General features: G+C 49.2%; 1 protein-coding gene across 5 annotated transcripts in view; it reads right to left on the bottom strand.

The window, feature by feature from the left end:
- npnta (nephronectin a) overlaps positions 1-11,430 on the bottom strand; it is a 76,486-nt gene extending 65,056 nt beyond the window's left edge. For 2 of the 5 annotated variants that reach the window (XM_078209277.1, XM_078209295.1), the window contains exons 1-2: positions 10,761-11,133; positions 8,576-8,676 (exon numbers count right to left, since the gene is read on the bottom strand). In XM_078209277.1, coding sequence (XP_078065403.1) covers positions 8,576-8,676; positions 10,761-10,840 — 181 coding nt within the window. In that variant the 5' untranslated portion in view covers positions 10,841-11,133. Of the gene's footprint in view, positions 1-8,575; positions 8,677-10,760 lie in introns of all 5 variants that reach the window. The other 3 variants (XM_078209286.1, XM_078209305.1, XM_078209268.1) reach the window with 3 other exon arrangements.
- Positions 11,431-12,415: the final 985 nt, after the last annotated feature.

Raw genomic sequence — 12,415 nt, 5'->3', positions numbered from 1 at the left:
AACCGGAACGCCCGGAGGAAACCCATGCAGACACGTAGAGAATGTGCAAACTCTACACAGACAGTCACCCGAGGCCATAATTGAACCCGGGTCCCTGATGCTGTGAGGCAGCAGTGGTAAGCACTGTGCCACCATGATAGTGAAATGGATGGAGTGACATTAGTGTACCTTGAAGAGATGTTTTTTAAAAAATCATGTTCTCTGCAACGCTCACAACCTCAACTCTCAGTGTTGCTGGGCTGTCTGTAGAAGTCCTTTTATTGCTACTTCAATGGCTGAAATGGGGCTGTTTATTTTTACTCTGGGATTTTTTATGACCCTGCATTGTTAGGAGGAAGGTCATGGGTTTTTGGATGCTTTATTTCCTTCCTAGTGAATTTAAAGTTTCATTTTCTGTTTGGCTGGCAGCAGTTTAGTTTTAGAAGGGACATCAAGCTGAAAAGAAGTGTTTGCCTCTCTCCCTGGTTTTGGAAATTCTGCTGGTTAGCTGGAAGCAAAACTTCTTGCCTTCCTGGAGCAGAGAATCTGTTGTTGGCGGCTTGACCAGAGAGTCTCCCTGGTGTTCTAAGAAGCTGTTCTGACTCTAAACTGTTCTGGATGTGTCCAGAGTGCTGCTAGAAGTTACAGGGCTGAGAAGTCAGGATTTCAATTCTCCAACCAAAGAACTCAGTTCCAGTATCGTGCGAGCATTAGTCCTTGCTGTGTTAAATCTGTGGAAAGGGTATTGTCTATGGGAAGTTTTGTTTGAATGGAACATTTTACATATATTTGTTAAGGGTTATACATTATTGTGGTTGTTTTGTTTATAACTGATAAAAGTTATTGCTAGTTTTATTTCTATAACATAGACATAGAACATAGAACAGTACAGCACAGAACAGGCCCTTCGGCCCACGATGTTGTGCCGAGCTTTATCTGAAACCAAGATCAAGCTATCCCACTCCCTATCATCCTGGTGTGCTCCATGTGCCTATCCAATAACCGCTTAAATGTTTCTAAAGTGTCTGACTCCACTATCACTGCAGGCAGTCCATTCCACACCCCAACCACTCTCTGCGTAAAGAACCTACCTCTGATATCCGTCCTGTATCTCCCACCACGAACCCTATAGTTATGCCCCCTTGTAATAGCTCCATCCACCCGAGGAAATAGTCTTTGAACGTTCACTCTATCTGTCCCCTTCATCATTTTATACACCTCTATTAAGTCTCCCCTCAGCCTCCTCCGCTCCAGAGAGAACAGCCCTAGCTCCCTCAACCTTTCCTCATATGACCTACCCTCCAAACCAGGCAGCATCCTGGTAAATCTCCTCTGCACTCTTTCCAGCGCTTCCACATCCTTCTTATAGTGAGGTGACCAGAACTGCACACAATATTCCAAATGTGGTCTCACCAAGGTCCTGTACAGTTGCAGCATAACCCCACGGCTCTTAAACTCCAACCCCCTGTTAATAAAAGCTAACACACTATAGGCCTTCTTCACAGCTCTATCCACTTGACTGGCAACCTTTAGAGATCTGTGGATATGGACCCCAAGATCTCTCTGTTCCTCCACAGTCTCCAGAACCCTACCTTTGACCCTGTAATCCACATTTAAATTTGTCCTACCAAAATGAATCACCTCACATTTATCAGGGTTAAACTCCATTTGCCATTTTTCAGCCCAGCTTTGCATCCTATCTATGTCTCTTTGCAGCCCACAACAGCCCTCCACCTCATCCACTACTCCACCAATCTTGGTGTCATCAGCAAATTTACTGATCCACCCTTCAGCCCCCTCCTCTAAGTCATTAATAAAAATCACAAAGAGCAGAGGACCAAGCACTGATCCCTGCGGCACACCGCTAGCAACCTGCCTCCAATCCGAAAATTTTCCATCGACCACCACCCTCTGTCTTCGGTCAGACAGCCAGTTACCTATCCAATCGGCCAACTTTCCCTCTATCCCACACCTCCTCACTTTCATCATAAGCCGACCATGGGGGACCTTATCAAACGCCTTACTAAAATCCATGTATATGACATCAACTGCCCTACCTTCATCAACACACTTAGTTACCTCCTCAAAAAATTCTATCAAATTTGTGAGGCACGACTTGCCCTTCACGAATCCGTGCTGACTATCTCGGATTAATCCGCATCTTTCTAAATGGTCGTAAATCCCATCCCTAAGGACCCTTTCCATCAATTTACCAACCACCGAAGTAAGACTAACCGGTCTATAATTACCAGGCTCATTTCTATTCCCTTTCTTAAACAGAGGAACAACATTCGCCATTCTCCAGTCCTCTGGCACCATCCCCGTGGACAGCGAGGACCCAAAGATCAACGCCAAAGGCTCTGCAATCTCATCCCTTGCCTCCCACAGAATCCTAGGATACATTTCATCAGGCCCAGGGGACTTATCGACCTTCAGTTTATTCAAAACTGCCAAGACATCCTCCCTCCGAACATCTATTTCCTCCAGCCTATTAGCCTGTAACACCTTCTCTTCCTCAAAAACATGGCCCCTCTCCTTGGTGAACACTGAAGAAAAGTATTCATTCATCACCTCGCCTATCTCTACTGACTCCATACACAAGTTCCCACTACTGTCCTTGACCGGCCCTAACCTCACCCTGGTCATTCTTTTATTCCTCACATAAGAGTAAAAAGCCTTGGGGTTTTCCTTGATCCGACCCGCCAAGGACTTCTCATGTCCCCTCCTAGCTCTCCTAAGCCCCTTTTTCAGCTCATTCCTTGCTAACTTGTAACCCTCAATCGAGCCATCTGAACCTTGTTTCCTCATCCCTACATAAGCTTCCCTCTTCCTTTTCACAAGACATTCCACCTCTTTTGTGAACCATGGTTCCCTCACTCGGCCATTTCCTCCCTGCCTGACAGGAACATACCTATCAAGGACATCCAGTATTTGTTCCTTGAAAAAGTTCCACTTTTCATTAGTTCCTTTCTCTGACAGTTTCTGTTCCCAACTTATGCCCCCTAATTCTTGCCTAATCGCATCATAATTACCCCTCCCCCAATTGTAAACCTTGCCCTGCCGTACGGCCCTATCCCTCTCCATTGCAATAACAAAAGACACCGAATTGTGGTCACTATCTCCAAATTGCTCTCCCACAACCAAATCTAACACTTGGCCCGGTTCATTTCCCAGTACCAAATCCAATGTGGCCTCACCTCTAGTCGGCCCATCCACATATTGTGTCAGGAAACCCTCCTGCACACACTGCACAAAAACTGCCCCATCCAAACTATTTGACCTACAAAGGTTCCAATCAATATTTGGAAAGTTAAAGTCCCCCATGACAACTACCCTGTGACCCCCACACATATCCATAATCTGCTTAGCAATTTCTTCCTCCACATCTCTATTACTATTTGGGGGCCTATAGTAAACTCCTAGCAACGTGACCGCTCCTTTCCTATTTCTAACTTCAGCCCATATTACCTCAGTGTGCAGATCCCCCACGAAGTGCCTTTCCGCAGCCGTTAAACTATCCTTGATTAACAATGCCACTCCTCCACCTCTTTTACCAGCTTCCCTACACTTAGTGAAACATCTATACCCCGGAACGTCCAACAACCATTCCTGTCCTTGTTCTACCCACGTCTCCGTAATGGCCACAACATCGTAGTCCCAAGTACCAATCCACGCCCCAAGTTCATCTACCTTGTTCCGGATGCTCCTTGCATTGAAGTAGACACACTTCAACCCACCTTCCTGTCTACCAGTACCCACCCTTGACCCTGATACCTTCCCCAATACCTCACCACCCTCACTGACTTCTGGACTACAACTCCCTTTCCCACTCCCCTGACAAATTAGTTTAAACCCCCCTGAAGAGCCGTAACAAATTTCCCTCCGAGGATATTGGTGCCCCTCTGGTTCAGGTGCACCCCGTCCTGTTTGTACAGGTCCCACCTTCCCCAGAACGTGTTCCAATTATCCACGTATCTGAAACCCTCCCTCCTACACCATCCCTGCAACCACATATTTAACTGCACTCTCTCCCTGTTCCTCAACTCGCTATCACGTGGTACCGGCAACGTACCAGAGATGACCACATGTTTCGTCTTGGCTCTCAGCTTCCAGCGCAGCTCCAGAAATTCCTGCTTTAAATCCCCGTCCCTTCTCTTACCTATGTCATTGGTACCAATGTGCACCACGACTTGTGACTGTTTCCCCTCCCCCTTCAGAATCTGGAAAACACGGTCTGAGACATCACGGACCTTGGCATCCGGTAGGCAACATACCATCCGTGAGTCTCTTTTGCTGCCACAGAACCTCCTATCTATCCCTCTAACTAACGAGTCCCCAATAACTATCGCCCTCCCGCTCTCCCCCTTTCCCTCCCGAGCCACAGAGATGGACACAGTGCTGGAGATCCTCTCACTGCGGCTCCCCACTGGTATGTCATCCCCCTCAACCGTATCCAAAGCGGAATACTTGTTGCTAAGGGGAACGACCACCGGGGATCCCTGCACGGACTGCTTCCTCCCAGCCCCTCTCACCGTCACCCATCTGTTTTCAATCCTCGGAGTAACTGTATTCCTAAAGCTTGTGTCTATGGCCATCTCTGCGTCCCTGATGATCCTAAGTTCATCCAACTCCAGCTCCAGTTCCCTAACACGGTTTTGGAGGAGCTGCAGATGGGTGCACTTCCCACAGGTGTAATCAGTAGGGACACTGTCGTCGTCCCTCACCTCAAACATAGTGCAAGAGGAACATTGCACTGCCTGCACACCCATCCCCTCTAGATACCTTGCCAGTACCAGGTAGAAAGTGCAAAAATGAATTCAAACTCACCCCTACTCGCCCTTTCAGCCTAAGCCCTGTGAGCCAAAGTCTTATAGCTCACACTCTGCTTCCCACACACTCCACTGCCCGCTCCCGACGCTGCCCGCTGTATACTGCAGCCTACCTTTTATACTTCACGCGCTTAAAAAACCCTTCCCAGACTCCTTTGCTGCCCACTTCTAGTTTTCACTTTAAACTTGAAAAACTGCTGTTAAAGTAAAGGCCAAAAAAATACACACACTAGCTGACTAATTAAATAAATAAACAATTCAATTAATCTCTCACCAGCACTGCTGCCTTCAATCACCCCTCTCAGCTTGCTCCAGTGGATCAATGAGGGGGAACCTCCCAGGTAACTGACTTTTAAAGTTAAAATAAAAACCCTTCCCAGACTCCTTTGCTGCCCACTTCTAGTTTTCACTTTAAACTTGAAAAACTGCTGTTAAAGTAAAGGCCAAAAAAATACACACACTAGCTGACTAATTAAATAAATAAACAATTCAATTAATCTCTCACCAGCACTGCTGCCTTCAATCACCCCTCTCAGCTTGCTCCAGTGGATCAAATCTATACATGTTAACTATATTCTTAAATAAACTTTGTTTGATAAAAGCTCCCGAGTGGGTCAGTTGAATCATACCCGAGGTGAAACATATCATGCTTATCCTAGCCAAATTCAAAGTACAAAACTTATGATCCAGGCGGGCTTCATAAAACTCTTCGGAGTTTCTGACCTGAATTATAACAATGGGCTTTAGACATGTTACATATAAGTTTAAGTTTATTTATTTATTAGTGTCACAAGTAGGCTTACATTAACCCTGCAATGAAGTTACTGTGAAAATCCCCTAGTCGCCACACTCCGGTGCCTGTTCGGGTACACTGAGGGAGAATTTAGCATGGCCAACGCACCTAACCAACACGCCTTTCAGACTGTGGGAGGAAACCAGAGCACCCGGAGTATTACCCCCCCTTCCGCAGCCTCTAAACCACCTTGTTGCTAGGGGGTTTAATGTTTTACTGTTCAGTTTCCAGTAGTGGACAGGAAAATTAATTAAACGTGCAATCAGTTTCTATCCATTGGGAATTCTCAATCCTGAGGATGAGCGACGGGGGTTCACACACACACGTCTCTGAGGGGGCAGGAGGAGTTGATAAGGTTGTTGAGTTGGAGGCAAAGACAACAAAAGCAAGGAGGTCACGCTGAATCTTTTTAAAAGACTGGTTAACACTCAGCTAAAGTATTGTGCAGAGATTATTGGTATGGGGATGAGGGTCTGCTCTTGTGTGGAAAGAGTAGAGAAACTGTCTTTGTTCTCTTCAGCAGAGAGATGGTTAAAGGGAAATGTAATTGTGGTGTTCACAATTGGGAAGGGTTTGGATAAGAGTATGCAGGGATAAACTGTTTTCACTGGCAAGAGTGTCAGTATCCAAAGATCAGAGATTCCATGTAATTGGCAAAAGAACGAGAGGAAATATGAGAAGATTTTTTTTAATGCACTGAGTTATGATGTGGAATGCACTGCCTGAAATGTTGGTGGAAGCAGGTTCAATAATCTTTCAAAAATGAATTGGATGTGTATCTGAAAAGGAAAAGTAAAAACGCAGGCCTATGGGGTGGAGGGGAGAGAGCAAGACGAAAGGGAGAAATTGGACAGCTCTTTCACCAAGCCAACACTGGCACGATGGATCGAATGGTCTCCCTCTGTGCTGGAACACTCAATGACAACTTGTTCACCACTCCCTTCAGGTTTCTCAGGACTTTACCCTCACCCCAAGAGAATTGGCCGCGCGATCCCTCGACGTTGGGACAGGCTGTCTGGAGACACTGTCTCTCTCTCTCTCGCTTTTTTTTGTAGGTATTGAAACTAAAACCATAAATCTCAACTGGACCAACTGGGTCCTCCGTCTCCCTGTCCCAAGGTGGACTATGAAGAACCCGCCACCTGCAGCCAAAGAAGTGAACTACAACCAAATCTTCGCCAGCAGGGGCTGAGTGTGGGAGAGATGCTGTGCTCTGGCTGCCGGGGCAGAAAGGAATGACCTGCTTTATTTTATTTTTTCGCTCGGAGGAATTTGCACGCTATCAGGATCTGTGTGGCACGGAGCCAAATGTTTCAGTCCCACCGATTCAAAACAGGCCACTTCGTGAACACGGGGACATGCAGTTTTAAATTATACCGAGAATGTTTAACTCGTCTTAACAACCTGAAATGTACTCAAGGTCACACAGTAATATGCATTTTAGTTACAGTGTCAATAACGACATTTGCAAAATTGCCATAGGTCCAAGCGCTCAGCAGGATATAAATGCTGCCCGAATACAGGGACAAGCAAGCAAGTGCAAACACAAACTTCACCGAGGCTTCGCAAGAAGCAATTAACATTGTCTAAAAGCCATCCGCATCTAAAAGCCCCAGCCAGCAGCATATTCACCTGTAGTGGGCAATGAATACAATAGCCCTTAATGTGGTGTATACGTCTCCCCGTGCAAATGTGCAAACACTTCTGGTAAGATGTAAATGTTCATTGGTCTTTGGTTTGTGTGAAAGTTAAAGCCCCACTCCGTGTAAAGGAAAAAACTTGGGTTATGGCTACACTGCCTGCCTTACTCTACTTGTAAGGGCAGTGCAAACTGTGCCACCGTGCCTCCCCCGCATCCAAATCTCTGCTGCCGTTACCAGGATCATCAGTGTGCAGACACCCCGCCCCAGGTCTGTGTAGAAGGCCCACCCCTTCCACAGTAATAATGAATGGCGTGGGAGTTCTCTGTCCAAAGTCATTTAGACGATATATACTAGTGTGTGCATGTCCCTCCCAATGGTGTGCAATAGTCACTTTGATCATCTGCTGTTTAATAAACTCTCCGTTCAAGAGTTCCTGCTGTGTTTAGATCGCCAGTGTATCAGTCAGCACTGTATAAAAGTCTCATTTCCAGTGAGTAAAGAAGCTGCTGATTAAATACCCCTCAGTGGTATTTAAATACCCAGTGACGTAACTGTTAATATTGCCAAGCCAGAACTTAGTGCAATTGCCCCATTTGGCAATCCTTATATGCCCCCGGGGTATAATAATCCTGTGTACAAAATCCCAAACCAGCTGTGTATGCAAATACCAGGTATGTGAAAGCTAACAGTGACTGAAAACCCTTGAGTAGCTGTGTACAAAAATCCTGAGGTTGTGTAAAAGCCCCAGTTGTATTTATAAGCTTACCTATGTGCATAATGGCCCCACTTGTATTTAAAAGCCCCCAGCTCTGAGTCTAAAAGCCCCTAGCTGTGAGTCTAAAAGCCCCCAGCTCTGAGTCTAAAAGCCCCCAGCTCTGAGTCTAAAAGCCCCCAGCTCTGAGTGTAAAAAGCCCCAGCTCGGAGTCTAAAAGCCCCCAGCTCTGAGTCTAAAAGCCCCCAGCTCTGAGTCTAAAAGCCCCCAGCTCTGAGTCTAAAAGCCCCCAGCTCTGAGTCTAAAAGCCCCCAGCTCTGAGTGTAAAAAGCCCCAGCTGTGAGTCTAAAAGCCCCCAGCTCTGAGTCTAAAAGCCCCCAGCTCTGAGTGTAAAAAGCCCCAGCTGTGAATCTAAAAGCCCCCAGCTCTGAGTCCAAAAAGCCCCAGCTCTGAGTCTAAAAGCCCCCAGCTCTGAGTCTAAAAGCCCCCAGCTGTGACTCTGAAAGCCCCCAGCTGTGAGTGTGAAAGCCCCCAGCTGTGAGTCTAAAAGCCCCCAGCTGTATTTAATAGCCCCAGCTGTGAGTGTAAAAGCCCCATGCTGGCAGATTGCGGTACTCACGTTGACACTGGCCCCAAGGGTGCCGGTTCCATCCCCAGCAGCAGTCCATCCGACGCCCGTAGCTGCACATCCCTCCCAATATAGCCCGACGCTTGCGGACCCTGAACACAAAACAAAGTCAGAACCTGGTCAGGAAGCTGAGAGAAGGAGAGGCACAGATACAAATCGAAAGATTGCAAGCAGTGATGTTAAGGGTGTGCAGGGTGCGGGTGCCTAGCTCCACCTGTACTAATTCTGGACCATGCGGGCAACATGGCAGCACAGTGGTTAGCACTGCTGCCTCTCAGCTCCAGGGACCTGGGTTCGATTCCCGGCTTGGGTCACTGTCTGTGTGGAGCATGCACGTTCTCTGCGTGTCTGCGTGGGTTTCCTCCGGGTGCTCCGGTTTCCTCCCACAGTCCAAAGGTGCCCAGATTAGGTGGATTGGCCGTGCTAAATTGCCTCTTAGTGTCCCGGGATGTGTAGATTAGAGGGATTAACGAGGTAAATATGTGGAGTTACGGAAATAGGGCCTGGGTGGGATTGTTGTCGGTGCAGACTCGATGGGCCGAATGGCCTCCTTCTGTACTGTAGAGTTTCTATAATTTTGGGGGGGGTTATGGGATACATTAGCAGAAACAATTCCCACTGGCAAGACGTCAGTGAAGGAAAATAATTTTGATTTGATTTATTATTGTCACATGTATTAGTATACAGTGAAAAGTATTGCTGCTTGCACACTATACAGACAAAGCATACCGTTCATCATGAATGAAGAGAGGGTGCAGAGTGTAGTGTTACAATCATAGCTCGGGTGTAGAGAAAGATCAACCTAGTGCGAGGTAAGTCCATTCAAAAGTCTGATGGCAGCAGGGAAGAAGCTGTTCTTGAGTTGGTTGTTGGGGAGGGAAGAGAAGTGAAGATATTTAACGCAGTGAGTTGTTGTGATCTTGAATGCACTGCCTGAGGTAATCTCAACCTCTGCTTAAAAAAGGAAATGTTTCCACAGCTATGGGGAAAGTTGGGCAGGAATCTGGGGGTGGGGGGGAAATCTGGGGGTGGGAGGGAAATCGGTGGGGGAGTCTGGGGGGATCCTGGTGGGGGAAATCTGGGGGGATCCTGGTGGGGAAAATCTGGAGGGATTCTGGTGGGGGAAATCTGGGGGGTATCTGGGCAGAATGTGGGGGACCTGGGGGAATCTGGTGGGGGGGAATCTGGGGGCAGAATCTGGGGGAAAATTTGCGAGGAATCTGGGGGATCCTGGTGGGGGACATCTGGGGGGATTCTGGTGGGGAGAAATCAGGGGGTGGGGAGAAATCGGGGTGGGTGGGAGAAATTGGGGTGGGTGGGAGGAATCTGGAGGAGGGGAGGAGTCTGGAAGGGGGAAAATGGGGAGGGGGAAAATGGGGGGGGGGAATGGGAAGGGGGAAAATGGGAAGGGGGAAAATGGGGAGGGGGGAAATGGGGAGGGGGGAAAATGGGGAGGGAGAGTGTTATGGAACCATGACGGTTGAATGGAGCTGAGATACAGATCAGAATGAAACTTCGAGGGGCTGAATGGTCTATTCCTATTCGCTATGAATGGGAAGAGCCAGCATCGGGCCGAATGGCCTCCTGCAGTGCTGTGTGATGTTCAGGCACGGTGTATTTTTTTGGGGTGGGGGCGGGGGGAGATGGTGATTGAATCAGGGATTGGGAGGAGACCACACTCCGCTCCCTGGCACACTTCTTGTCCAAGTGGAGCCGGCGCGCCCGGAGAAGCTGCGGGGCACACGGATAATGAACTGTTGCATTCTCCCTGGAACCGCAACATCGCACAAGCACCGACTTGAAAAGCAAAACGGGTGCCTGAGTGTCTGACAGCATTTAATTTCAGCCATCTGAGATTGGGCGCACGTTTCCCCCTCTACCCGAGACAGCGAGTGAGATTTATCCTCCTTGGTTATTCTTTTAAAAAATGTTTAAAAAATGCTTTGAAATGAAATGAAACGCCATGGGACATTTCCTCGAACATTCCACTGTCAAACAGAGCAGGTGTTACACTGCATTAAACGGTGTATAATTTGATTTAATTTGGGTATAAAGTTCACAAAGAAAAAAATGCATGCTAATAAAAATACAGAGGATATAGTGAATGGATATGATTTATATTTTCATTCTATCTCCAGTGTTACAGGGAATGTCTCTCTGAGTTTCTCCCTCTTACCGGCTCCTGTCGCTTTCCTCTGCTGTGACACAGAAATAAAATGCGGACATGGCCAACAACTGGAGCAGCGAGCCCCTCATTATAATCCCTCTCCGTCTCCCGATCCAGCGGCGGCTCAGGTTGCTGTCTGCTCCCCGGGGAAAGGCTCCCCAGTGCTGGCTTGCCTCCGGACACAGCAGGCTCGGTGCTCTAAGTGCCTGCTCTCACCCTCTCCAAATCCTTCGCAGCTCTCTCCTGCTCCTGAGGGGAGGTGTAATCCGCTGGGTAAATTCCCGTTCTCTGGAGGAGTGACCCCCAACTTCAGTGTTCCTGCCCTGGCTGCGGTGTCAGGGATCCTGTGCTGGGTGCATTCAATGCTGCCACTTTCCCCTCTCTCTCTCTGTGCTGGAGAGCAGATGTTGCAGTGGGAGGGTTCGCTTCCCCTCTGTCAAGTGTGTGGAGAGTTGCAGCAATAAATAGGAGAGGTTTGAGTTTGAGTTGCTCTGTTGAAGCAGTGAGGAAGGTGAACCACTCCCTCCCAACACACCCCCCCCCCCCACCCACAGACACACCCCTCACACACACCCCCTACAGACACCCCCCCCTCACACACACACCCCCTACAGACACACCCCCCCTCACACACCCCCTACAGACACCCCCCCCTCACACACACACACACCCTACAGCCACCCCCCCCACACACACACACACCCCCAACAGACACACCCCCCCTCACACACACACACCCCCAACAGACACACCCCCCTCACACACACACACCCCCTACAGACACACCCCCCTCACACACACACACCCCCTACAGACACACCCCCCTCACACACACACACCCCACCCTACAGATACACACACCCCTACAGACACACACCCCCTACAGACACCCCCCCCTCACACACACACACCCTACAGACACACCCCCCTCACACACACACACCCCCAACAGACACACCCCCTCACACACACACACCCCCTACAGACACACCCCCCCTCACACACACACTCCCCCAACAGACACACACCCCACACACACACCCCCGACAGACACACGCCCCCAACACACACACCCCACCCTACAGACACACACACCCCTACAGACACACACCCCCTACAGACACACACCCCCCTCACACACCCCCCCACAGACACATCCCCCCTACAGTCACCCCCCCCCCACACACACACACCCCTACAGACACACACCCCCTACCGACACACCCCCCTACAGACACACACTCCCCCACTCACCCCCCTACAGACACCCCCCCACACCCCCCCCACACACACACACCCCCTACAGACACACACCCCCTACAGACACACCCCCTCACACACACACCCCCCACCCCCCCATACAGACACCCACCCCCCTCACACACACCCCCCCCACACACACACCCCACACACACACCCCTCACACACACCCCCTACAGACACACACCCCCCTCGCACACACTCCCTACACACACACACCCCTACAGACACACACCCCCTACAGACACACACCCCGCTACAGACACGCACCCCCCTACAGACACACATCGCCCTACAGATATACACCCCCTACAGACACACACCCCCTCACAACAGCCCCCATGCACAACACACATCCCCCATACAGACACACCCCTCCAACACACCCTCCGCAGACTCACTCA

Source organism: Mustelus asterias, chromosome 1 (assembly GCF_964213995.1).
Source record: "Mustelus asterias chromosome 1, sMusAst1.hap1.1, whole genome shotgun sequence".
NCBI classification, from domain to species: Eukaryota; Metazoa; Chordata; class Chondrichthyes; order Carcharhiniformes; family Triakidae; genus Mustelus; species Mustelus asterias.
This window is presented reverse-complemented; position numbering and strand designations above follow the sequence as displayed.